General features: G+C 55.8%; 1 protein-coding gene across 3 annotated transcripts in view; it reads left to right on the top strand.

Annotated features, from left to right (window-relative positions):
* Positions 1-1,100: 1,100 nt before the first annotated feature.
* Positions 1,101-24,602, top strand: part of RGS3 (regulator of G protein signaling 3) — a 73,873-nt gene continuing 50,371 nt past the window's right edge. The window contains exons 1-13 of one of the 3 annotated variants that reach the window (XM_040531713.1): positions 1,101-1,185; positions 7,169-7,219; positions 8,734-8,792; positions 9,446-9,540; positions 10,420-10,488; positions 11,122-11,182; positions 12,722-12,812; positions 13,134-13,201; positions 17,345-17,426; positions 18,298-18,403; positions 18,678-19,017; positions 19,464-19,503; positions 23,693-23,883. In XM_040531713.1, the coding sequence (XP_040387647.1) occupies positions 1,101-1,185; positions 7,169-7,219; positions 8,734-8,792; positions 9,446-9,540; positions 10,420-10,488; positions 11,122-11,182; positions 12,722-12,812; positions 13,134-13,201; positions 17,345-17,426; positions 18,298-18,403; positions 18,678-19,017; positions 19,464-19,503; positions 23,693-23,883 (1,338 nt within the window). Of the gene's footprint in view, positions 1,186-7,168; positions 7,220-8,733; positions 8,793-9,445; positions 9,541-10,419; positions 10,489-11,121; positions 11,183-12,721; positions 12,813-13,133; positions 13,202-14,800; positions 14,969-17,344; positions 17,427-18,297; positions 18,404-18,677; positions 19,018-19,463; positions 19,504-23,692; positions 23,884-24,602 lie in introns of those variants that run through there. The other 2 variants (XM_040531714.1, XM_040531715.1) reach the window with 2 other exon arrangements.

Here is a 24,602-nt window from a genome sequence, read left to right as displayed (position 1 = left end):
TCTCCTCTTTTCTCTGGCAGGAACGGGGCAGAGCCCCTGGATGCTGGGGCCAGAGCACGTGGCGGCGCTGCTGGAGGGGCGACGTGGGGCTGCACCTTCCTCCCCAAGGAGGCAGAGGGGGCCATCGGGGAGCAGGAGGAAGATCAGCCACGCACGGGTGAAAGGGAAAGGTGAGTGATGGGGGTGTGAGCGTGTCTGCAGGTGAGCCTGGGGCTCAGCCCTGGCTGGGAGTGTGGGGAGGAGGGCAGGGTGCGTGTGTCCAGCGTCCTGGACTGTGCAGAAGATGGTGTCTGGACTTCTGGAGATCGCCCCCCCGTGGGGTCCTGCTCTGTGGGAGAAGGGCTGCATGGAGCTGTGGGTGGGAAGCAGAGAGCTCTAGGCCAGCCCAGGCACCAGGGAGAGGTTTTGCTCAGAGAAACCACCTCCACCTTTTCTCCACACGCTGCAGAGCTTGTGCCCACCTCTGGGTGCCTCCCAGTAAGCTGTGGCACAGTGCCTGCAACTGGTGGGCGCACTGCCAGCCCCCAGGGGCTGGGAAGGGCTGGTCTGGGGTCTGCAGACCTGTCCCCTGCAGGGCTGTGTGCCTCTTTCCCTGTGACACGAGAGCCACGCACTTAACCCCTGCCCTGCCGCCCCTTCCCTCCTTGGTTAACCCCCCAGAGGTGAATTCTCCTGCACCCCTTCCTTGCCTGTGGAAATTTCCCCGGGGAGCTGTGAATGCCGCTGTCCTGAGCTCACGCTCACCAGCCCGATGGCAACCAACAGAATTACAGCCTGGCACGGCGAGCGGGAGAAGAAACGTTGCAAGGTTTTCCCTTTTCCAGTTTGTTCTCGGCGCGTGGGCCGGGGCTGGCCGGGGAGGGCAGAGGCTGCTCGCAGCCCAGTGCTGGGGCCTGGGCCTGTTTGCTCACCCAGGTGCGGTCTCCATTCAAATCCGCGGGGCCAATGGGAGCTGCGCCGCTCAAACGCCCGGCGGTTGGACCGCGTCCCTTGGAAACCCGGCTGCACGCCCGCCTGGTCCTCCTGGCTGAAACGGCTGCACGGCTTTCCCAGGCGAGCCGGGGGGGCTCCAATTGCTGGCTAATTAGAGGTGTCCTGCCATGGAGCCCGGCAATGTCCGCAGGGTCTCGCTCTGCACCCGCCGGGCTGAACCCCTGGGAGCTTCCTTCTACCTCAGCACCTTCGGTAAGCGCTGAGCCCCCGGGGTGCTCGCGGTGCTGGGGGGCTGTGGCTGTGGCCCTGGGTGGCACAGCACGGGGACCCGCAGCAGCCTGTGGCCGAAGCCCCTGTGGCTGTAGGAATGGCAGGCGCTGCTCCCCGAAGGCGTTAACGCTGAGCAGCCCGCTCGCTTCTGCCTCGCTGAGCTGGAATAATGCGTGGCTCGATCGAGCAGGCATGCCGGGCAGCGCCCTGAAGCCAGGCTGCAGCCGCCGAGCAGTGCCGTAGCGCTCGGCCAGAGGCTGAACACCCGGGTGGTTTCGCCCCCTGGATGGGCACAAGCTGGGATTGCTCTGTGGGGCTGGCCAGAGCCGCCACAGAGCCCCTGTTTCTTTCCTCGCTATGTGTGGGTGTTTCGGTGGCCGCCCCGGTGCTGCTGTGTGGGCTGAAGAAGCCTGCGGGCTGCGGTGGGCTCTGCGGCCTGCAGCCGGCCTGGCGGCGAGCCCTGTACAGCCACCCTGAGCGGGTGACTGCGGCAGCAGGTGTCACGGCCTTTGCTCGTGGTGTGCGGCAGCTTGTCAGAGAAGGAAGCTGGGTGCCCTACACCACCTTCTAAAGCAGAAGTTTTCTTTCAGAGCTTCTGCTTGTTTCTGTAGATGAGCAGTGCAGGCAGTCACATGAAAGAGGCCATGGGGATGTGGAGAGGGTTACGCGAGAGGCCTTGGGCAGCCAGGACTGCTGCTCCTTCCCCTTTTGGATTTTAAGTGTCAAACTGCTCAGGACAGCATGGAAGCTGAAATCCTCTTGTTTTTGAGCCAAAGACTTTATCCATGCCCAATGTTGTGAGTTTTGTGGTGCCTTTTGCACCTGTAACTGAGCTGGGGCCAAGCATCGTCTTTGCAGCCACAGCTCCCGTTGCAGGCTGACCAGGGGTGGCGAGACGTGGTGCTGCGAGCAGGAGCACCCAGGCAGGGCAGGGCCAGCACAGCCCCACTGTGTGGGTCACTGAGGTCACTTCAAAAGGGCTGGTGGCAGGGCCTAAGGCCTTGGGGTGCTCTGCCTTGTGCCCGTGGGGACCTCCTGCACAGACACTGCTTTCCCCTGCTGAGAAGGCCCCCTTTTGGGTAGGACACCCTGCTCATGTCCTGTGGTTCTCATCTGTCCTGGCCTAGGCAACACCTGCATTTTCCCTCAGTGAAACCAGAAAACCACTTTAAGGAGCAGAAACCTCATTTTTCCATTCACCAGAGATGACCAGCAAGGACAAAATTTTCCCTCCTGCTGAATCTGCTCCAGACAGATGCCGTTCGTGTGTGCCCTCCTTTAGCCCAGCAAACTTCTCTCATGGGTGGGAACTTGTTCAGTTACCAGCTCTGCTTGTTCCTACCTGCTTTATCCCTGTTCTCCTTGTGCCAGCTTTGTTCTTCAGCTTGAATTGCCTCTTGCCAGCTCCTGGGGACCAGAAGGACGGGTGCTGGGTGCCCTCTCAGCAGTGGTGCTGCGAGCCTGGCTGAGCCCCGCTCCCTGTGATGGGGCATGCAGCCAGGAGCTGCATGCGGGTCCTGATGTGGGATAAGCTGCATGCTCTTTCCCCTTCCTCTGACTTTTCACTGCACCTATTTTTATTTATACTAACCTTATTGATCCAGGCGACTTGGGTGAGCTGTGCTGGGCCCCCCTGCTAAAACTGTTTCCCTTGGCTCATCTTAGGGGTGCACTGAAAAAGGTAAACCAGGGGAAAATCTTTTTCTGACCTTTTCCTTTTGGTGAGTGGTGGAAATGAAGCCTAAGAGCTTGCCTAGACAGGGGTTGTGTTTCTGCTCACCCAGTCCTGGAGGAAGGTTACTGCTCTGTGTGTCTCAGAAAACGCGACCGCTGCCACTGAGCTGATCTGTGCAAGTGCATGAGTTGGTGCAGCAAATCCTCTCCACCAGCTCAGGCTGGACTGGCTTCTTCAACAGCAGCTTTGCTCTCCCATCCTGGCCCCATAGAAGCACCGGAATTGCTGCAAACCCAGGAGTGCTTCCCCTGCGTGAGTGGGCTGGGTCAGGCAGGCTGGCTGGGGCATGTGCATGGGGTGTGTGATTTGCCCTTTGTGGCTTTAGAGATGCTTGGTAGCAAAGGCATTGAGAGAAACATTTCCTGCCCCTCATGGGAAGGAGAGGACCTTTCCCACTGACTGTCCCACATCCTCTCCTACTGCGGGCCAATATTTGGTACTTCTGGTGAAGGCAAACTTGCTCATTTTCTCCCTGCTCTCTTCTATTTGGTGCTGGTGTCACCAGCAACAGAGGGGCCACGGGCACTGCCCCTGCACAGCTAAAACCAGAAGCAGCAGCAATGCACCCGATGCCCAAGGCCACAGTCCCATCTGACCCAATCCCTCCTTCCTTGGCCCTGGGGGCTGCCCCCGGATCTGAGTGGCCGCAGCCACTCTCAGGCCGGGGCTGGGCATAGGAGCTTCCTCCCCCTGAATTACCCAGCACAAAAGCTTCCTTTCTCCTCCCCAGGGCTTATTCATTACTGGCCTGACTCCTCGTCATGCTTGGTTAGACAGGGCGTTCTGCTTTTGCGCTGCAGTGGCTGTTAAATGCTAATAGAGGAACAGCGAGATGGTTCCCACCGCGCTGGAGATCTGGAGATAGCAGAAGGGTTAAAGTCTTAAAAGGCTGGGGCGGCTCTGGTGGCATGAAACTGGGGGCGATATTCTCAGTGTCATAAGTTGATAGTAGATAGAACTGCCCTGATTGACCCCACCTGAGGAAGTCTGTGTCCTGTCTTTACTTTCTCGCCTTGCTTTCACTTGCACATGTACACAGGCATACATTTCCACAAGCACACATAGGTGTGCGCTCTCAAACACATACACACATGTGAGCTGGAGAGAGATTTGAAAAATTTCCGTCAACATTCTTGTATTGAGTGAAAAATGAGGTACAAGTTCTGTTTCAGGTTAAACAATCCTGTAAGATACCCCCACCCCAGTAAATGCACTCCTTCGGTGCGTCTTTTACAAAATGTTTTTTTTTTTAAGTTGAAATGATGTCTAGATGTGTGCAAATGATGTTTGCAAGTTAGTTTTGTGTTTTTGTTTGTTTGTTTGTTTTTTTGTATGCCAGGAAAAAGAAGCGTATCTGGGCTATTTTGCTTTGGACTACATAAGATGTTGCACCAGAGATATTTTCCATCTGTTTGATTCTCCAGGAGTGTTTGAGAATGTTTGGTTTTGGGTTGGTCCAGAGCAATTACACAGATGTCAGACCCTGCATCACCCCCAAAATCTGCACCTCGTACCCAGGCTGGCATGGCGGCGGGCAGCACCTCCCTTGGGAGCTCTGTCAGGAAGCCTCTTGGGGGGCAGAGCCTGCTCCCAACACCGGCAGCGTTTTACCTAGACCCCAGCAAGCGCTGCCAGCTGAGCCTTCGTGCCAGTCCGGGTGCTGTGGGCAGGCTTTGGGGCTGATGCAGAGTTGTTGGTGTGTGGGAATAAGGACACGTAGGGGTGAGATGGCGGAGCAGAGCTGCTGCCCGCAGACCCAAGCCCTTGCTCAGCCAGGGGGGGTTGCGTGCGTGGCCCTCCCAGGCACTGGGGCTGTGACCGCTTGGCTGTTCAATGCTGGGAATCAGCTGCCTGTGGACAGGTCCAGGCAGTGCCAAAAATCACAAATTGCAGCTCCAGATAAGAAGCGGGAGCGTGGGGATCTGGCCTGGGTGTTGTGAAAGGCAGCAGGAACTGCAGGTTGGGTTCACAGCCATGAAAGAGCTGGATTTTATTCTCAGCTCTGCTGAAGGGCCATCACCTGCATGCCGAGCGGGCTGTAGCAGTGTGTTCTCCAGGTGTGGATGCTGTGTTTGCAGATGGTGACTTTACTGCCAGCCAAAGGTGTATTTGGGATTCTCCTTTGTTGGTTTGTTCTTTAGAAATAGTTCTCCCATCAGGTCCTTGTGCCTCTGCAGAAGGCTCTCTGGTTTCAGAGGCTGGCCGGGGTCCTCCAGCCTTTGCACTTGAGTTTCAGCTGGCCCTGTCCCTGACAGACTTTGAGCTCTCTTCTAGTTTATTTCCCCAGCTGCAGGGGGGCAGAAGTGCTCTCAGAAGTGCTCTCACTCTGCCCTCACCAAGATCTGCTCCCTTGGCTCACTTAGCGGTAGCTAAGGGCAGGCATGGCCGCCCTGGCCTCGGCCCTGTCAAGCCCCTTTGCTTTTTTATCCTTGCCAGGGCTTCTGGGGCCGTGCCCGGATCTGGTTTTGAGTGTCTCACCTCTGGGCAGACCTGCTGCTCCCCCTCTGTGGGAAAAGGGAAGCAGTCCCACAGGAGGGAGGAGGGCCACTGTGTGTTATGTGTCTCACTTGGCCCTGTATGTTGCCGGTGGGTTGGAAGCACGATCTCCTCCCTGCTCTGGTCTCCAAGCCCTGCAGAAATGCAGCTTGAAACTTCCTCCCTTGTTTTTGTCATCCACGGCCAGAGGTGCTTGGTGGGTGTCTGGTTTGTCCCCTGCTTGCTCTCCCCACCCCTCTGCACAGCGTCAGGCACTGCTGTGTGACTCCTGCCACAGACTCGGTCCCGGCTGCGGTGGTTTTAGCAGCTTGGGTAGGTCCCGATGGTCCAGCCGGTGCCGTCTCCCTGGTTTGCTCCCTAACTTCCATCTTTTGGTCAGTCCGATTCTGCTCCTGGTGCAGACCCTCAGAGCCCAGGGTCAGCTATTTAGAAACGGTGTTGGACTTGGCAAGTACGACTGTGGCTTTGGCGTTGTGGTGGTCACGTCTCACCCCCAGGCTGCCAGAGCCGTCCTGCCTGTGATCTCTTGGCCGCTCCTCGCTCTGCTCACGGTGATGAGGGGCACCGGGCCCACAGCCTGGCGGGGGGTTGCAGCCGAGCCAGGGCGTTGGGGCTAAGGGTATCTCCGTCCAGTCCTGCTGCAAAGTCACGTTGTGTTTATGTAGCTCCTCGAGGCTCTCCCCGACCTGACCTCCCTGATCAAAAGCCCTGGGCTGCAGGACAGCGCGGCGCTGCTCGGCCTGGGGTTGGCAGCTGCTGGCCTTGTTGGCCACCTGACAACTATTCAATGTCAAAACACGTCCGAAACCATTCTTGTTTAATCCTAGATTAAAGCAGGCATTGACTCCTGGTTTTAGGAGATTACCTGTCTGCTACCAGCCCCAGCTGGCTGGGATCCCCAGGGAACGCAGCCCCGCGGGGAGGCTGCGGTGTGGGTGCCCTCCCCATGCTTTGCTGCCCGGCGGCTGGGCTTGTGCTGCGAGCTGTGTTGTGCTGGCCCTTGTCACCGCGTCCTCTCTGCTCGACAGTACCCATGATAACGAGCTGTTGCTGGATGTGACAGCCACTGAAGGGCTTTTAAAGCTTCCCCATTTCCCCCGCACCACCCGGCCGGGTGGGGCGTGCAGCAGGGCAAGCAGGGGGGAGGTGTGCGAGGAGCGCGGTCCCGCAGCAGCGGAGGCATGACACCAGGTTAGTGCCTCGGCTGACCCTGTGCAGGCACCTTCCTGCCACCAAAGGCACTGGTTGTCCTTGGCCTTCGTCCAGGCCATCTGCAGCTTGGCCTGCTGGCACCTCTGTGGAGGTGACAGCCCCGTGCCCACACAGAAGCTCAGGAGAGAGGTGCAGGGGAAGTCAAATGCGGGCAGGGGGAGGATTTGAGCACGCTGCATCCATTGGCAAGGCTAAGCTCACCCTCTGCTAAATCCAACTATTCGCCTTGATGCTCCACCTTCCTTTCTGCCATGGACTCCTGCCTCATGCCAGCAGTTTACTGTGTGCTGAGAAAATGGTATTCAGTTTTTGTTGGAATGCTTTTTGCATCTGAAGGCGTAAGAGTTTTTTGGTAGCAGATGTTCTCACCTCTTTCCCCTGGCTCCCTGAGCGATGCCCTGTGCCCAGGGCAGAGCAGGACGCCTTTGGCCCTGCACAAGCCTTGGGGCTGTGAAGTCCCCATGCTGCTGAGCGCTGGTGCGAGCTCTGTCTCCCTCACTGTCTCCCCTCTCCTTCCTCCAGGCCAGCTGAAGCTGTCCATCGAGCTGCGGGGCCGGATCCTAGCACTGCATGGTGAGTGTCACCCTAGGGCATGTGGGGAGGTGGCCCCAGAGCCATGGGGGACTAGCGGTGGGGACAGCACTGCCATGCCCTGCCTTTGAGCTATTTCAGGCCTGGAGGGATTTGTGGTGCCTGTCAGGAACAGCTCCACAGCACAGCAGTTCTTTGGTTTAGTGGCCAAACCAAAATTTCTGGAAACTTTCATTTTCAGGTGACCACAGTGTGTTTTGTGTTCCAGTTATATAAAGTTTTTATTTTGCTCTGTATGAAGACATAAAAACACAAAAAAAAAAATGGAAGAGAAAATCTGAAATGTTTTGTCTCCTCTGAAACGTCCTTTATATTAGCCGAAAATATTGGCAACAGCCCACCTTACGGCCAGCCTCACCCCTGCCTGCTTGTAATGAAATGGGGGCAGAGGATGTTTTGAGCCTGGTGGGGCCACGAGGACCGGCTGAGCCATGCTCAGCCCCTGTTCTCCACTCGCTGACCTTTTCCAGCTGTGCACGGAAGTTTTGTAAAGAAACAACAGCAGGAAAATGTTTTTTGGCTCCCACCAAACCAGTTCTGACACCAGCTTCACCCCAAATCCCTCCATCTGGAGCAGCCTCAGCATGGATGCAAGTCACTGTCTTATTCTGGATGTTGTCCCCCAAAGTGGGGGCTGGGAGACGAGAAATGGTTGAGCAGAGGCAGAAGCGCAGCCCAAGGCCTGGGACCCGACATCCTGCCACACGCACTGGGTGCTCAGGGTAGTCAGCGTGTGTAGGAGGAAGCTGTGTGACGGCGGGGTAATCCATCCTATTTCTTCATTCTCCACCCCAATGCCTTTAACCCCAAAGCAGGTCTGTCTGGAGCAGGAGGCTCCTGGTGGAGCCTGTCCTGGCAAACCTTGCAAACTGCTTCAGAAGGCACCAGAGGGTCTTGCAGACCCCCTTTCCCCTTGTGCACTGGACTTTCTGCCCAGATTACCATGTTTCTTAGGAACACATCTCTCTCCCTGACAAAGGCACCATTGCCTTGCTGGGGATGTTAGGAGCGAGCTTAGCATCACCCCGGGAGCCTGTCCTGGGCTATCGGGGCTCTGCAGCTCAGATATTGCCTCCAGCTGCGTGCCTGGGAAGGGCAGGGCTCCCCACTGTTGGCAGCAGGATGGTGCTGAGTCCCTGCTGGCACGGCTGCCTCGGGATGCAGCCCTTGGTATTTAACCTGATGGGGCGTTTGGCTCCAGGGCAGGGAGCACAGAGGTGTGTGAGGTCCGGCAAATGAAATACAACTTGCCATCCGGACACTGAACTAAATCTGCTGCCATCCTCACCACAGATGCCAGCAGGACACGGCTGTGTTAAAGAAAAATTACAGCACAAAGCCTGCCTGTCTGTGGGTGCCTGGCGAGGCCGGGCTGCGGGGAGCTGTGCGGGGTCCGGCAGTGTGAGGCAGGTTCGGCCCCGCAGAGCAGAGCGCTGCGGTGCCGGGAGATGCCTTCCCTGGTGCTTTGGGCCTTGACTGCCTCGTTTCCTTTCCAGTCATGGAAGCAAAAGGTCTGCTGGGGAAGGAGTGCCGGCCGTGCGACTCCTACGTGAAGGTGGGTTCTGCTGGGGCTCTGTGCGGGGCGCTTCGCGTTCTCGTGGAGTTTTGGGGTTGGCTCCTCCAAGCATGCTCTGGGCTGCCTGTCTCTTCTCTTTCCTCCTTGGGCTTCTCTGTCCTGCTCTGGCTGAGCACCCGCAGTGTGCAGGGAGGCGGCTGGCCTCTTCCCAACCTCGTGGGGTTTGTTGGCACAGCAGAGAAGGAAAGCAGAGCACACCCTGGTAAGGGCTGTGGTAGCCATTCGGTGCAAGAGCCTCGCACTGGGTGACTGAGGGAGAAGTGCGTGGCCAGCACTGCATGGCCCGAGGCTCTCCTAGGAGGCTGCTCCCACCACAGGGCACGCAGCGCAGGGAGCATCTGCCCTGCGCGGGGGCTGCGGGTCGGAGAGCAGCCGGCAGCATCTGCACACATCCGTCCCTGATTTTCTGCTATTCTCCTTCCCCTGCACTCTACGGAGTTTTGTAGTGCAATTGCTTGGCATACATAGGGTAGAGCGATCTAAACCACCCGTTAGCACGGGCTCAGTTGGATCTTTGAGGCTTAGCCACCCGTAAAAGTGGCTGTGCCATCTCCTGCCACCGCAGCAGCAGGGCTGCCAGCCACGTGCTTGCTTTGAGGTGGCTGATGTGCTGCTTGTTTCCTTATGTAAAGATGTCGATCGTGCCGGATGCTGGCTGGAAATGCAGGCAGAAGACGAAGACTGTGCCAGACAGCAAAAATCCCGTCTTCCACGAGCACTTTCTTTTGTGAGTATGACGGGGCAGCGGCAGCTCCGGCTCATCGCTCAGCTCTGTTCCCACTGAGCGGTGGGGGACCCGCGTGGCTGCTGTCCTGGGCACCCTTGTGACGCCAAGACGCTGTGTTTGCTTTTGCATTATGGTCTGTAATAAACATGCATCATGCACGAGCAGGTCTGCTGATGCAATGAGGAGTGACAGACGTTATTCTGCTGTTTTTTATAGCTGAAATGCCTTGAACTTTTGGGCAGGGCTTTGTGGAGGCTTGTAAAGCTGTCAGCACACAGCATGGCAGTGGCGCTCCCGCACGGTTGGACTTTCTTGGTGGGCAGGCTTTGGGCAAACACACTCCATTTCCTAGACTTTGCACCTCTGCAATAGTATGGGCACTGGTACGGAGGAAGAAGGTAAAAGGATTTGCTATAGCTAAAGCATGTTTCTGCATGGGAAAGGAGCCGTATGGCACGTAATGTTTCGGTAGAGCTTGTTATTGCTAGCAGACCAGTCTGTCAGTCCTCTGTCCTAGTGCAACATCTAATCTGGGTCAGAACAGTTATTTCAGAGCATGAACTGTTCCTTGTACTTGCTCTTCAATGGTGGATGTGTGTCTTTCTGCATGACGCTTTTTTTCTCCTTAAACCACCTGAGCAGTGTCCCCAGCACCTGCCCAGAAGAGGTTGCGTCCCTTTGTGGCTGTTTTTTCAGGGATGAGAAATCAGGGCAGCAGTGGCTCATGTGGGGAGATTGCCACCCGGGGTGATGCTGCAGTGCTCCGTGCAGGCAGCAGAGAAGACCTGGCTCCGAGGGGGCCACGAACATGGGGGCAGCCCTTGCTGAGCGCTCCTGGGCAGAGCAGTGCTCATGGGCTGTCCCCTCTGCTTGTTACAGCCCAGTGCAAGAGGAGGATGAGCAGAAACGTCTCCTGGTCACAGTCTGGAACCGAGAGAGAAATGCCAGGTATGGGGCTCCAAGGTGCATTTTGGTCTCTTTAAAACGGGGCCGGCACCACGGTGAACCCATCATCTGCTCTGGCCACCCCACATGAGCTCCTCTGGTTCCTCGGGCCTCGAGCGCTGTCCCTGATGTCAGGGCAGCACGTGCAGGCTGGGGAGAGGGAGTCCTGCCCTCGGCACTCTCTGTCCACATTGCGGCTGCTCGGTGGCTGTCACCGGGGCCAGCATTTAAACATTCCGGCTGCACCACTGGGTAAAGCCAAGTGGGGCTGGAGACTGGGCCAGGGACCTTCCCTCCCTCCTGGGGCGATGCAGGGAGGAGGAAGGTGCAGCAGAAAGGGGCCTGGCACCCTGCAGGCTGCCTCTGCCTCCTTGGCCAGGCTCTTGCCAGCAGCAGGGAGGCTGGAGGTGATCATCAGGATGCTGCTGCCCAGCTCCTCCCTGCCCCTGCTGCAGCCAAGCCGTGTGGTTACGCCGCGTTTGCTCAAAGCACGGAGAGAGGGGCACGTCCTGGGCACTGCCCAGCTGCTGGTGTGGGCAGGGATACCTGCGGGGTCCCTGCAGAGATGTGCATGGGGGAGATGGTCCGCGGGGAGGTTTCAGCAAGCACTCACTGATGGTCTCTGACTCTCTGCAGACAGAGTGAACTGATCGGGTGCATGAGCTTCGGCGTGAAGTCCCTCCTGGCCCTGGACAAGGTACCTCTGTGCTGGAGCGCCGCGTGTTGGGCTGGGGCTGACCCTTGCAGGCCGGTGGCTGGACATGGTGCACCTTTGGGGCAGGAGCAGGGAGGAGCCGGCTTCTCGCACCGTGGGGCAAAGGTGCTCGGAAGGTGCCCGGGAGCTCCGTGGTCCCGCTGCCAGTACGGACGGCCACTGGGAGACTGGTATCGGTGTGACGGCCGGAGGCAGGGATGGGGAGGCTGCTGGAGGAGGGGTCCGAGGCAGGGGACAGTGGGACAGTCGCTCCTTTCTGCGGGGACACAGCAACCAGGGGCTTCACCAGCTGAGGTGGTGCTGGGGAGGGTGAACGTAGAGGTGGCCACATCTTGAGATGTTCCTGGAGGCAGCGGTGCTGCCGGGCGCCCGTGCTGGTCTGTGTCCCTGCTGCGGCAGGTCGGCCACTGCTGCTGCCCCAGCCTGGTTGCCGCCTGCTAATACAGCCTTCACACCGCCCGGGTTTGCCTTCCTAACGAAGCCTGCAAGGCTCCTCCTGTACATGGCTCCTGCTGACCCCTCGAAACACTGAAATGTTTCATCCCAGCCACCAGCGGTCAGGGTTTTCATCCCTGGGCAGCCCAGGCCTGGTGTTGGCACATCCGAGAGGACCTAGGGAGGCTGCAAGGGCTTTGTGCAAGTGTTAATTCATCCCCCGAGGTGTGGAAATGTGCTCCCTAGCAAGAGGTTAAAAGGAGCTATTTGTTGCAATTACCTGAGACAAGGCTAAGAGGTAGCCTGAACAAATGAGATGCAGGGTGTTTTTTTTTCTTTTTTCTTTCTCTCCCAGCAGTGCAGACAATTAGACAGAGCAGCTCTGAACTGCAGCTGTCCCCAGGAGCAGCCTCTGCTCTGGTCATGTTTGTCCCCTGCAAGATGTCCCCTCCTTGTCAGACTTTTTTAGACAGACCCCTCTCCTCTGGCCTCTGGGAACGTGGGTCCTGCAACCCCATCTGACTCCGAGGCTTGGGCTGGGCTGTTTTGTCCTCTGTTTTCTGCTGGCTGCCAGGGGGGCAGTGGGAGGCTGCGGTGGCTCCCTGGCAGAGATGTGAGGGGTCCCCAAGGCCAGCTCTGCACCCCCGCAGCACAAACCTGGGGCAGGGGCAGGGGGAGCTCCGCTGCGGGGCACCCGGCTCTGCTGCAGGTTGGTCTGGGCACCCAGCTCTGGTGCTGAGGCTGGAGCCGTGTGCTCCCTGCGAGGCTGCCAGCAGCTGCAAACACGATGTGGGTGGTTTACTTGGGACCGGCTGCTTGCCTGCCCCCTGTCTTTCTATAACACCCTAGGAGCTCATTACTGTTGTGCTGGTTGGTCCCTCCTGCACGGGCATGGGAGTTTAGTGGCCCACGTCTCCTAAGAGAAGGGCTCCAGGCTGCGCCTCCACGCACGAGCGTGTCCGGGCGGCCTCACGGCTCTGGCCAGGGCAGCTCCAGCAGCAGGACCCCTCTGGAGCTTTGGGCAACCAGATTGAATTAAACGGGGCTGGAGTACCTGCATCAAGCAGCTTCTCTCCTCCCGCCCAGGAGATCAGCGGCTGGTACTATCTCCTCGGGGAGGACCTGGGCAGGACTAAGCACCTGAAGGTAGCTGTGCGGCGGCTGAAGCAGAGCAGAGGTGCGTCTCCCACGGGGACTTGGGGCTGGGCTCTGGCTCCTGGGGTCCGTGCAGGCTCGTGGGGAGCTTTTTCTCCTGCCTTGGTCTCCTTGACATGCTGCCAGGGCTGGACAGAGCAGGGTGAGGGGGCAGCGCCTGTTCCACAAGCGCAGACCCCCTGGGGCTTCCGTTCAGGGCTGCCCTGGCCCAGAGATGTCCCCCTAGCACGTAAAGATCTTATTTATAGTGTGCGGATGTGGCATGGGGGGAGAGGGGCTGTCAGGAGCTGTGTGCTGTTGGGTTGATGTGGCATTATTATTATTATTATTATTTTTCCTTAAGAGCCAGTGCTGGGAAGTCAGGGCGCAACGTGTGAAAGCCAGGACACCGCCAACATGAAGCAGCTGAAGGTAAGTGCGGCGGGGCTCTGACCCACGAGGTGTGTGGGGATGTGGGGCTGGGAGCCGCCGGGAGCAGAGCCCATGTGTGGGGCTTTCGAATGAGCTGGAGGGTTGGCGTCTTATTGAGGATGGTGCTGAGGTGGGAGCTGCGTCATCCTCCCTATCGACACCATGCTTTTTGTAGGCAATTAGAGTTCCCAATCAAGCACTGATTGGCGGAGGTGGGCAATGGGGCTGGTAACCCCACACTTGCTGCCTGTTGCTATATAAGGACCTCCTTGTTTTCCAATGTATCACCACAGAGACAAAGTACCAGCCGCGTACTGGGAGTGACGGGAACCAGGAGCGATGAGGACAGGGCTGGCTGGCTGCCGGCAGCACAGCCTCGGCCCCTGGCCGGCTCCAGGGCTCCACGGACGGGTGCGTCTGCTCCCCTCCTCCTCCCGGGGCCATTTGCTCTGGGAAGGGAAAGGCCCACGGTGGAGCCTCAGTGATTTATAGGAGAGGCGAGGATGGGAAATGGGAACGCAAACACATGGCCTGCATCGGAAATCGGGCTCAGCCGGCCCCGTGATTTATCTGTGCTGAATTCCGCTTTGCTGCTTCCCTCAGCTGCGTTTTCAGTTATTTGTTTTAAAGCGTAGGACAGAGCAAGACAAACAAAGCCAGCGCCCCTCTCCTCCCTTCCTCTCCGGCAGTCGCCGCGGACTTGAAAGATGGTGGCTGGGAAGGAAGACCGATCCTCCTTCCAGCTCCAGCCCGGCGGCTGGGACAATGCGCCCGGAGCAGCTCCGGGAGCGCCTCCGGCAGCTCCGCCATGCTGCCGGGTCCCCTGGGAGCACCGGAGCTGCTTGCACACCCACCCCAGCCACCCTCAACTCTGCCACCCTGGCTGCTGGGCAGGGGAGTCCAGGGCTTGGGTTTCCTCGAGCCTTTCCTCTCCTTTTCCATCCCCACGTAGGGGTGTAGAAGGTCGTGCTGCAGCGCTGGCAGTTGGGGCTGCGCCACGCAGACTCGGTGCGTCCTGCTTTGTGCCCTGCTGCTGGCTGGGCTCGGAGTTTCTCTTTGTCTTTAATTTTGAAATTACCCTGTAGGTACAATTCAGCTGACCTCTCTGCTCCCCCTCTGTGACCCTGTGAGCACAAAGCATTGGGACGTGCGTATCCTTTGGGTCTATGCTTCCAAAACCAAACTTTTTCTTTTTTTCTTTTTTTAAAAATTAAAAAAAAAAAAATCCTTTCTGTTGTCCTCTGTGAGTGTAAGGAGTGCAGGCTGTCTTTTTAATGAAGTGAGGCTCGCACAGCCGGTGCCCGTGAAACGCCGCTTAAACATCCTCAGAGTGTTTGTGAGAACGTTGCAATAACAAAGTGCTCCGTGCGGCTGAAGAATGCCGCGGGAACAAAAGCCACATCAACAGAGCGGGGACTAGGGAATACTAAATAGTTGACAGGAATTTTAATATAAAACTCTCTCTCTTCCTTGTCACTTAGGGTTTTCAGGAAGCCCTCTGGCTTATCGTAAAGCGGCATACAGCGCAGACAGGGGCTGGGGAGGTGAAAGGTGGCTTCCTGCCATTCTTCTCTGGAGCTGGGTTCCCATGGGCGGTCATGCCAGTTTGACTGTGGTTTGTTCCACACTGGTGCGACACGAGGAGATCGGGATCACGGCTGCTGCGGGGGACTGGATTTTCATGGGTTAGCGGCGAGTTTAGGGTTCCCAGCCATGAACCGCTTCAATGGACTCTGCAAGGTGTGCTCGGAGCGGAGATACAGACAGGTCTGTGCGGCCCCGCACCCGCGGGGAGATCCGTGTGCCACGGCGTGCGCGCACTGCTGCAGCTCTCGCTTGAGTTCACGGCTGTCTGGGGGCTTTCTCCCCGTTAGGGGCTGCATGTGCGCTGCTGCTACTTGTTGATTTGCTCTCGTTTGTAAACGGTAATATTAGGAATGGAAGGAAAACGTCTTTGGCCGGGCAGCTCTGGCTTCTCTCTGCGCATTACTGCAGTGTGCAATGGGGGTAGATGCAGGGAGCGTTCACCGTGTAACTTAAGGGTCTGACTTAGCACGCTGACTGTGAAGGTGCTAACCTGAGAGGTGTTGCCTTAATTTAATGCTTATAGAGGACACGCAGGCACACACGCAGCCAAGTCTCTGCCAGGCTGCTGCTCTCTCTTTTAAAAGGTGCTTTAGCATGAATGCATACGGGAACGAAGCGTTGCGTGAAGCTGGCTGCAGCCAGTGGCGACCTGCTGTGTGAGAAGCAGTCTCTGTGCTCCGCAGAAGCTGCTGTGAGTTCTCTCGGACCCACTCAGTGCACAACGCTGGTGCTGGTTTTGCTTGCGCAGGTCCCAGTCTCTTGCACTTTCAAACAGTTTTTCCACTGTAGTCTGGGCTGGGGCTCCCAGCTCGTGGTCAGCTTTTCTCTGTGCTCCCGTGTTAATCTTCCGTGTCATGGTTTAGCTCAGTGGGGATTGCACGAAAAATTAGCTTAATTAAAAATGACCACTTCTTATTGGGGCTATAGTGACTGCCTCACGCAGGAATGCTGCTCTGTTTTGTATTAGTGACAACAGTGATTTGTGTCTTGGACCTCCTCATTTCGCTGTTCTGGCAATTTCTTCTGCACCTTCTGATGAAGTTTTGGGCACAGTTAGTCTGTGCCAGCCATGGTCCCGGAGTCTGCACCATCCTGTTGCCCACCTTGCAGCTTGTGTCAGGCGTTCATATTTCTTAGCTCTGTGCAGTGGCAACAGTGGATGTTCAGCTCGCTGTTATTGGGCATGGTGGTGGGAGCTGAGGAAAGCGAAGATCAGCAGTGAGAAGCTGCTGTGTAGGGAACACAGGGAAGGTGTCTCCGTTAGTGGTGGGCAAGAGCCAGCCAGCTCACGGAGGGGTGGGAGAGCTCTCGGCACGCGGAAAGCTTTGGGCTGGGAGGTGGATGTGGAGGGGAGATGCTGGGCTGGCTCCCACGGTGCTGGTGGTGATGCTTCTGCAGAACTGGGATCCCCCAAGCTTTGCATTTAAGGTGTGAGGTTGGTTTGGAGGCACAGAGCCAAAAGCAGTTGCTTTGCTATTTGAGAATCCACCAAACTCCAGAGAGAAAAAAACATTCAGTGTAGTGGGACTGGACCTATTTTATGATCCTGTCAGAGAAAGACAGTTTCTTTTTTGAAGCCTCCCCCCCCACCCCCTTTTTGTGTGTGTGCTGAGCAATTAGGCAGGGGAAAGGTGCAAAGAAATGAAAGCTTGCTGGATTTGCCCTCCCGCGGTAAAGGAGTGTGGAAGCAGTTCTCCTTGGCTGCTTCACTGGATTCCTTCTCTTCTCTCTGACTGCTTGTTCTCTAAATAGCACGGGTCAGAGATGTTGGATTTTTTCTTTTCTCTGTCCATAAAACAAGAATCTTGACAAATGTCTTGGGGATAATCAGGTATTTACAGGAACCATCATGCTGAGCTGCTGCTGGAAGCCAACGTGAAAAAATAAATATAATTTTATTAATAAGCTCATAGTTTCTAGAATCAGGAGGAGAAATGAACCTAAATCAACACAGCATCCATCCTATTCAAACTCAGCAAGAGAAAACATACCCCAGCTAATGGGGTAGTACATGAGAGCCCGCTCCAGCACAGATGCCTTGCAGACAGGAGTGCACTGATCCTCACGGCTTCCTCTGGAGAAGAGGAGTGCTGCTGTTTGTGTATTGCCCAGCTGGAAATGAAATGTTTAAGTGACTTGCTTGGAGAAGCTGTGTTAGAAATCAGTGTCAGAGTCAGACTGCCAGGTTTTCCTTTCCAGTGGCTTGTCTGACCTTTCCTTATGCTTGCAAAAGCCATCAATGGAGACTTGCATGTGCTCAGTAAACACTTGCTTTGCGTCGCTCATCTCCATTGGTCTTTGGACTTGAGTTCACATCGCTTTTTAGTGCTCTTTCCATCCCCTCGGCTGCAGCAGAGGGAGAGACCCATTGTCCGGGGAGGGTCACAGAGTGGCAGTGTTCCTCACGGCAGTTCCTTTGGGCTCTGCAGCTGCTTCTGGAAATGCTGTGTGTCTGCGTTTCTGAAAGCACCCTGTGGCTGGAGTGAGGGATGCTTGCTGATCACATACGGTGGGTGCTTTCCTATTTAAAAGGGTGACTCTGGTGTCTCTTTTCAGATTACGATCCCTCGAGGAAGCGATGGGTTTGGCTTCACAATCTGCTGTGACTCCCCAGTCCGTGTGCAGGCAGTGGACTCTGGTAAGAGATTGGCTCATTTTCATCCCTCTTGATTTGAATGACTTTGCTCCTTTTTGCTTCCCAGAGCAGGCTGTGGCTCAGAAGCTCCCATGCTTTGCAGGACTCTGGCTACCTTGAAGAAATTTCACTTACTGAATTCTCTGTTGCCTCTAATGAGGACAGAGGCCACTGGGTTACTATTTTGGCAGTGAGTTGCTGTAACGTGTAGACATTTTGTTCCCTCTCCAACCCGAGAACTGTCTGGGTGGTTGGGAGACCTGCGGGAAGTGTCTGTCGGGGGGAGCCAGATCAGCACAGAAGGAGCAGGACTGCAGGAGCCCTTGGTTGCCTGAATGGATCCTCCTGGTGTGAATCTCCAGGACTCAGCGTCCCCCTGGTGCTCCCCACTGCACACCAGGAAATCCCCCTGGCTTCCCGTGTCAGACTATTGGCAACACCTTCTCCATGACGAACAGTGTCTCTGGCCACAAACTAGAAACAGAGACCCATCTGTTCATGTCCTGGAGTTTCAACATAAAAACAATGCATTCATATTCTTTTCCTAATTCCTAATGTTAACATAAAATGCATGTTTAACACAGCAAACTGCCGAGGAGAGCATTGTGCCCAAGCGCTGTGAAATTCATGGACTTCAACAGATTTCAATCAGTTCCTCGGTGATACGTTTAACACACAAAAAATGCAATGCATAAAACTGAAAAACAACCTTAGCTCTGTTAGGGGAAGCAGATTAGTTTTGTTGCAGTGCGTGGTGCAAGCTGTGAAGCTGTGCTACGTGGGTGTCCCCTCACCCCAGGGCATCCCCTGCCCCAGCACGCTCAGCTCCGTGTCTGGCAGGTGACTGACACCCACACATCCCTTCCCTCTGCAGGTGGCCCAGCCGAAAAGGCCGGTCTGCAGCAGCTCGACACGGTGCTGCAGTTGAACGAGCAGCCCGTGGAGCACTGGAAATGTGTGGAGCTGGCACATGAAATCCGGTGAGCATCAGTGTGAGGCTATGGGAGAGAGAGCTCGAGGGAGCCCGGGCCAGGGGAGCAGGAGCTTTGGGTGGCTGCGGGAAGGGGAAGGCTTTGCGGGATGCAGGAGTCTGGGAAAGGACTCCTTGAAGGGGAAGAAGAAAGGATGCAGGGGCTGAGGAGGGAAGGGCAGAGGCATTGCAGGGAGGAAGGGCTCATGGCTGTCCGGCTGTGCCTCGGGGAGCCTCACTCCCCGCTGCTCCGTCTCTGACTCGCCTCGTGCCGTCTCTTTCAGGAACTGCCCCACTGAGATCATTCTGCTGGTCTGGAGGCTCGTCCCGCAGGTCAAATCAGGGCACGATGGCATGATCCGCAGATCCTCCTGCAAGTCTGCCTACGACCTGCAGTCACCGCCCAACAAGCGGGAGAAAAACAGCACCATGCCCCCGCGGGCCGAGCAGCGCCGGAGCTGCCACGTACTGTACGACGGGAGCGACGGGCTGGTGCTCAACGGCTGGGAGAGGTACACGGAGATTGGCAAGCCGAGCCCGAACACCATGCCGCCCCTGTCCCGGGTGCCCTCTGCTGCTGACCAGAACTACATCATCTTAGCACCCTTGAACCCAGGGAGCCAGGTAGGGCGGCCTTCCAGCCCCACGCTCGAGTTACTGCACGCGGCTGTTGGCTGTGCTTGCTGGGTTCTCGCTTGGCCCACACTTATGGGGCGTCTCCTCTACACGTCTGCTGGAGCACATGCCATGTCTCTAAGCCAGAGCTACCTTGGGGAACCTTCTGCTCTGTTCCTAAAGCATTTACCACTAGGACTGTAGAGCCGAGGCCAGTGACCTGCTGCCTCCTCTCAGGGCTCCCTCAGAGGACAGGGGTATGGGAAGTGCTTCCACTGTGCAGGCCACAGCACAGAACATTGCTCTCATTTTCTGGTGGGCATAAAAGATTTTCACCTCTCTGGAGTGCTTTGGCTTTGCTGGGTTGGGCATGCTGAAATTTGCTGTTTGTTGTTGTGAAGTCTGCCTTGAGCCCACTTCAGGTAACGGTCTCCTTTCCGGGTTGTGTCTTACAGCTGCTGAGGCCTGTCTACCAAGAGAACAATGCTACTGTGGGTAAGTTGCTGATGTGCTGGAAACACTGCTCAGAGCACCCAGCAGAGCTAGATCCAGTCTTTCCAGTGCTAGCTCTTGCTCTTAGCCCTGCATTGGAGTCCCTCGAATTTTGAGGACAGTGGCAGGAGCCTGAGGCTCTTGGCTGCGGCATCTTCCCATTCTTTGGGTCAAACATAAAAGCAAGAACCCTTCCACCAAGCCCAGAGGAGAGCACAGCTGCTGATGTGACTGAATGAGCCTTATGGTGGGAAGGGCTCTGTGGGTGCTCACAGCGCAGCTGAAGAAGGGAGGCTGGTGGCAGGGGCTTTCCGCTGGGGGATGATGAAAGCATGAAGTGTGAAAGTGCTAAATATTTATGATACGGCAGTTCCCCAGGCGTCTGTGGGTCTATCCGTGACGTGTTTCCCTTCTCAGGCACGATACTGTACCTGGGGGTGCTAATAGTGTCCCCCTGCTTTGCAGTTCATTTTATCACTAGGGGAGTGAGGGTGGCCATGAGCTGGGTTTGTGCAGACAGCAGTGCAGGCTGAAGGGCCAGGTTTGAGGAATATTCATTTCCTGGGCTGCTGCAAGGTTGCTGGCAGTCTCTGGACCAGCTCTCCTTGAAAACCTTTGAAGCATAAACTCACTTTTTGCAATGGATCTGCTGGAGAACCATGCGTGGCTGGGCTTGCAGGGAGAGTAGGGTGGGGTGTGCGTCAGGGCTGGGGGGACTGCATGAATCCTGGGCTGCGAGAGAGGGAGCGGGGGCCAACAGGAGGTCTTCCTGAGCAGGACAGCAACAGGTGACTGTCACTTGGCATGGGAGACCAGGGTCACAAGCAACCCAAGAGTAGTGAGTTCCGGGGATACTCCCCAGTGTGTTCACTGGGTGCTGTTGACTTTATTAACGAAATTGCAGTTTTCAGCACGCTCAGCTCCTTGCAAAAACACCTTTTGCCTGCTGCTTGATTCAGGAACTTTGGGAGGCAGCACATGCACTCTGCTCTGTTCGGATGCCCAAGGGTTATCTGTGTGTCCGTAGCAGAGCCGACCTCCTAAGTATGATCTTGCAGGAGTCTTTGACTCAGCTGTCCCTCCCTGGTGCGGGCACTGCTGTCAGCGCAATTTCCAGCTAGAAAAGTTTGTGCTGCCTATAAAGGTTGGGCAGTGCCCCAGGATGGTGAGGTGTGGGGCTGGCAAAGCCATGACGGGGATGCTGGGGAGCAGGAGGGAGCCCCGGTGTTTGAATGCCCCCATCCTTGGGGCTCTGCAGCTGGAAGAATTTCCCATGGCTGAGCTGAGCTGCAGGGGCTGTTCTGCACTGGGGATAACTGCAGCTCTTCCCTGCCATTTGCGGAGCCTGTGCGAAGACGAGCTGAGCCGCGGGGACTTGTTCTCACAGCAGAGTGGAATTTGAAAGACTCAGGCTTCTTCCCACAGTAATTTTTAATGATTATTTTCGGTTTATTTAACTCTAAGTCTTCAGAGAGAAGAACGCAGTAGTTATCCTGAGCGATGATTAAGCGTGGCAGTGCGGAGGTGGCCACCAGTCACACTGAGACAGGAGCTGATGCTTCGGGCAGGCTGGATGCCTTTCTGTGCCAGCGTGCAGAAAACGGGACTTGTGCAGGTGATGAATGCCTCAAATGAAATGAGGTGATTTAGGGATAAGTGGAAAAGCAAACCCAGAGTGGCCCAGACAGTTTATATCTGTCCTGTGTTGGGCTGTCTCTTGTGCTTTGATTTTTATCTGGCACTGCAACCATGAGAAAAGGAAGGAGAAAATGTCAGAATTATTGTAGTCAGAGGTGGAAACAACCCCTGGGTCACGAGAACTGCCCCCCTGCAAGGCAGGCTGTTAAAGCAAAACAGCGGGTTTGGATTGCCAGCAGAGCGTGGTCTGGCTCTGCTGGCATTTATCTGAAAGTAAACACACTACTTCCTAATACTTAGTGGAATATACGTTGGGTAGGTTCATATGTTTGCTTTGGACCAGACCCTATCTACTCTGAGCCACGTTCAGAAACATTTTGGCCCATTTCTGTTCAGGAAGGCTATGGGTGTTTGTTGTGGTGCAGAGGCAGAAGCCACCACGCTGAAAGCTGCTGTGATGGGAGGAAGGGCATGGGGCTGCTCGGGGGTCTCTGCTGCGGCACCCGTCCAGTGTGGGCTGCAGGAGGGTTTGCTCCTCATGGTCCTGAGACATCGCCGTGGGTGAGGGTCCTGGGCTAATGCTCCAGCTTCTCGCCTGGTGTACCTGCTGGACCTGAGCTGCTTTGGCTCATCAGCTGTTGGAGGGAGGAGATGCTGTAAGTTTTCAGAGGGGTTTCTTCAGAAGAAAGCTTGAATTTTTGGTTAGAGACACATTCATTTCCCATGGGAGTTGTTGCCTGTGAGTTTTAGGACAGAGCAGGGTTGACCAGAGGGTGCTAAGGCTCTGGGGCCTGATGGATCTTGTGCTCTCAGGAGGAAATGTTGCAGAGCTGCTCCCTGCTGGCAGCCGTGCTGTCCTCATGCACCAGAGAGCAGAGCAGCACAGAGGGCTGCTGGGCACCTCCCATCTGGTTCTGGTCCTGTCTGTTGGTCTCCCCTTGGCTCCATCTAATGGGTCTAGGGAAGAGGAGATATGTAAAGGCATCCTCAGCACTGCTGCCCACTGAACTGTTTTGGTGCTCATAGGTGCTTGTGAGTAGAGGCACCAGCTCCCAACAGCCTGTGATGCTCTCACCTCAACGCAGAGATAGTTTCTGCCCAGGGACAGCATCCTCAGGGCACTCTGTGTCCTGTGCCTGCACTCGTGAGGCAAAATGCTGCTGGGAGCTGGCTGGATGTATTCAAAGGCCGGGACGAAGTGGTTTAGAAATCCTATACGGCAACCATTACCCAGCAATAGGGGGAGGAAGGGCTCACTCAAGCAGCAGGTAGTATGGAACAAGAATAATCCATAGTGCTTTTAATCAGAGAGTTATCAATTATTTTAGAGATTCTGGGACTGGTCTGGCATATCACCTAATGTCTCCTGGCCTTGAGCAATGCAGGCTGCAGGCGTGGAGTGGCCGTGGGAGCTGGAGTTGGCTTGCTGGGAGAAGTCATAGCTGTGCTCGCCCAGCTGAGGCTGGGTTACACCACTTCTGTGTAATCCCTCTACTGAGTGAGGATGATGGCTTTTTGTGGTAAAGTGGGACAGAGCGAAAAGCCAGTCAGGCTGCTCGGACTTCTTCCAGCACCAAAATGTGATGCTGAAAGACAGTGGATGATGTTGTGCCAGCCTCATGCAAACTGGGGTCATCCTTTTCAAAGTCACCCCCATATCTGAGTAACCATCACATCCCGGAATGATTTGGAAAGACATGGCTTGATCCCTTGTGCATGAATGTGTTCATCGCTTCTGTCCCTTTCTCTAATCTGAATGTCTTCTAAAAGCTGTGATTAAAAGCATCAACCCCACCCCATGATGTGAAATTCCTGTACTTTTCTAACTGCCATACCCTGAATTCAGCACAGGCAGGACTTCTGTGGATAAAAACGTCCCAGGGCTTACGTTTCCAGTGTTCTTTCCCCACCCAGAGTTAATCATAGATGATTTTCCCCCACTGGAAAGGGAATGGCTGTAGTTCGGTGGTGCAGTCAGCTATTTCCTGATGGGGGGAAAGGGGAACCTCCTCGGTGCTTGTGTGATTCAGGTTGTGTTTGGGGTTGTTCTTTTTCTTTATTTTTTATGTTGTGCCCTCGCTACTGCATAGGGAGGTATATATAATCGCACCACGTCTCTTTCTCTGAAGCACTGTATTCATAAACTGTGCAGAAGACAGCATACACCCAAACGCAGGAAGATGTGCTGGCCTGCAGCTGGGGTGGCTGTGACTTTGGGTTCGTGTTTGTGTGCACATGGATGTGTTGGTGCTGAGGGGTAACCCAGTGGAGTCCTGGTCCAGCAAGAACGTAGCTCTTGATTGTGCGTAAACGTGACGGGGCATCTCATTTTGCATTAGGAAAAATGAAGTCAGTGCTGTTATTTCATGAAACCCCAAGAGGCTTTGACAGCAGAGTGATGAATGTCCCTGCAGCTCCAGGCTCCAGCTGTTCCCATTAGATTTTGTGCCATCCTCCAGCCTGCGAGAGCAGGAGCCGCGCCAGCGACGTGCAGTAGCTCTGCGAGAGCTCTCTTCTGATTTTCTGTGCACTTCTGCTTCCTCTCTTGGGCCAGGAAATGGATGCAAAGGGAAGTCACACATGGGCTCTGGGAGAAAATCCAGGCTGATGAAGACTGTGCAGACAATGAAGAGCTATGGGAACTACCAGAACTGTACCATAGTGAGGCCACACATCCCGCACTCCAGCTACGGCACGTACGTGACGCTGGCTCCCAAAGTGCTGGTATTCCCCGTCTTCGTGCAGGTGAGTGTGGCTGGAAGTACATTGGAAGTACATACCAATGCGTGGATCCCCTGTCAGCCTCAGCTCTCTTCCCCAGGGCTGGCTGTGCTCAGCACAGTGCCAGGTACTTTCTCTAAGGGAGCTGTGTCCTGCCCAAGCTGGACTTTGCCTTTTCAGCTTTCAAGTCAGGCCCTTGGGTGCTTGCTTGAAACAGGAGAAGGTATACCAGTGTTCAGGCTTCAGCAACCAGCTTGGTGCAACTGAAGATCAATGTGGGTTCTTCGTGCTGTTATTAGTGTGTGGATAAGGTTTTTGTAGTCCAGTTGGTGGCCAGCACTAAAATAATTGGCAAGGATCCAGAGCAGTAGTGTCTTGGCAGAGGATGTTCTCACTCCCCAGTTCCACAAACGACTTTAATAAAATCACACCCTAAATGTGGTGGTGGTAGCTGTAACTACTTCCGTGCCTTCCATTTTTGCCCTTCATATGGCCAAAACCCCAGAAGGTCTGTATATTTGGGGACATTACTGATGGATACAGCATCTCTGAGGCTGTGGGAGGCCATCGATCCTCCTGTTAGCAGCGATACTATCGTGTCAGCTCAGGCCGTCTGCTTTGGGCTCAAACCCATGATCTCTGTTGTCTGTGACTCTGGCCTGAGACGGGGAACTCCTCAGGGGCAGACGGGCTGGTGTTGGGGGCTGGCCTCGTGCTCACCTCTGTCCTCCCCAGCAGCACCT

The sequence above is a fragment of the Cygnus olor genome, chromosome 19, assembly GCF_009769625.2.
Source record: "Cygnus olor isolate bCygOlo1 chromosome 19, bCygOlo1.pri.v2, whole genome shotgun sequence".
NCBI lineage: Eukaryota > Metazoa > Chordata > Aves > Anseriformes > Anatidae > Cygnus > Cygnus olor.
The sequence above is the reverse complement of the archived record's forward strand: the minus strand, read 5'-3'. Positions and strand labels throughout refer to the sequence as shown.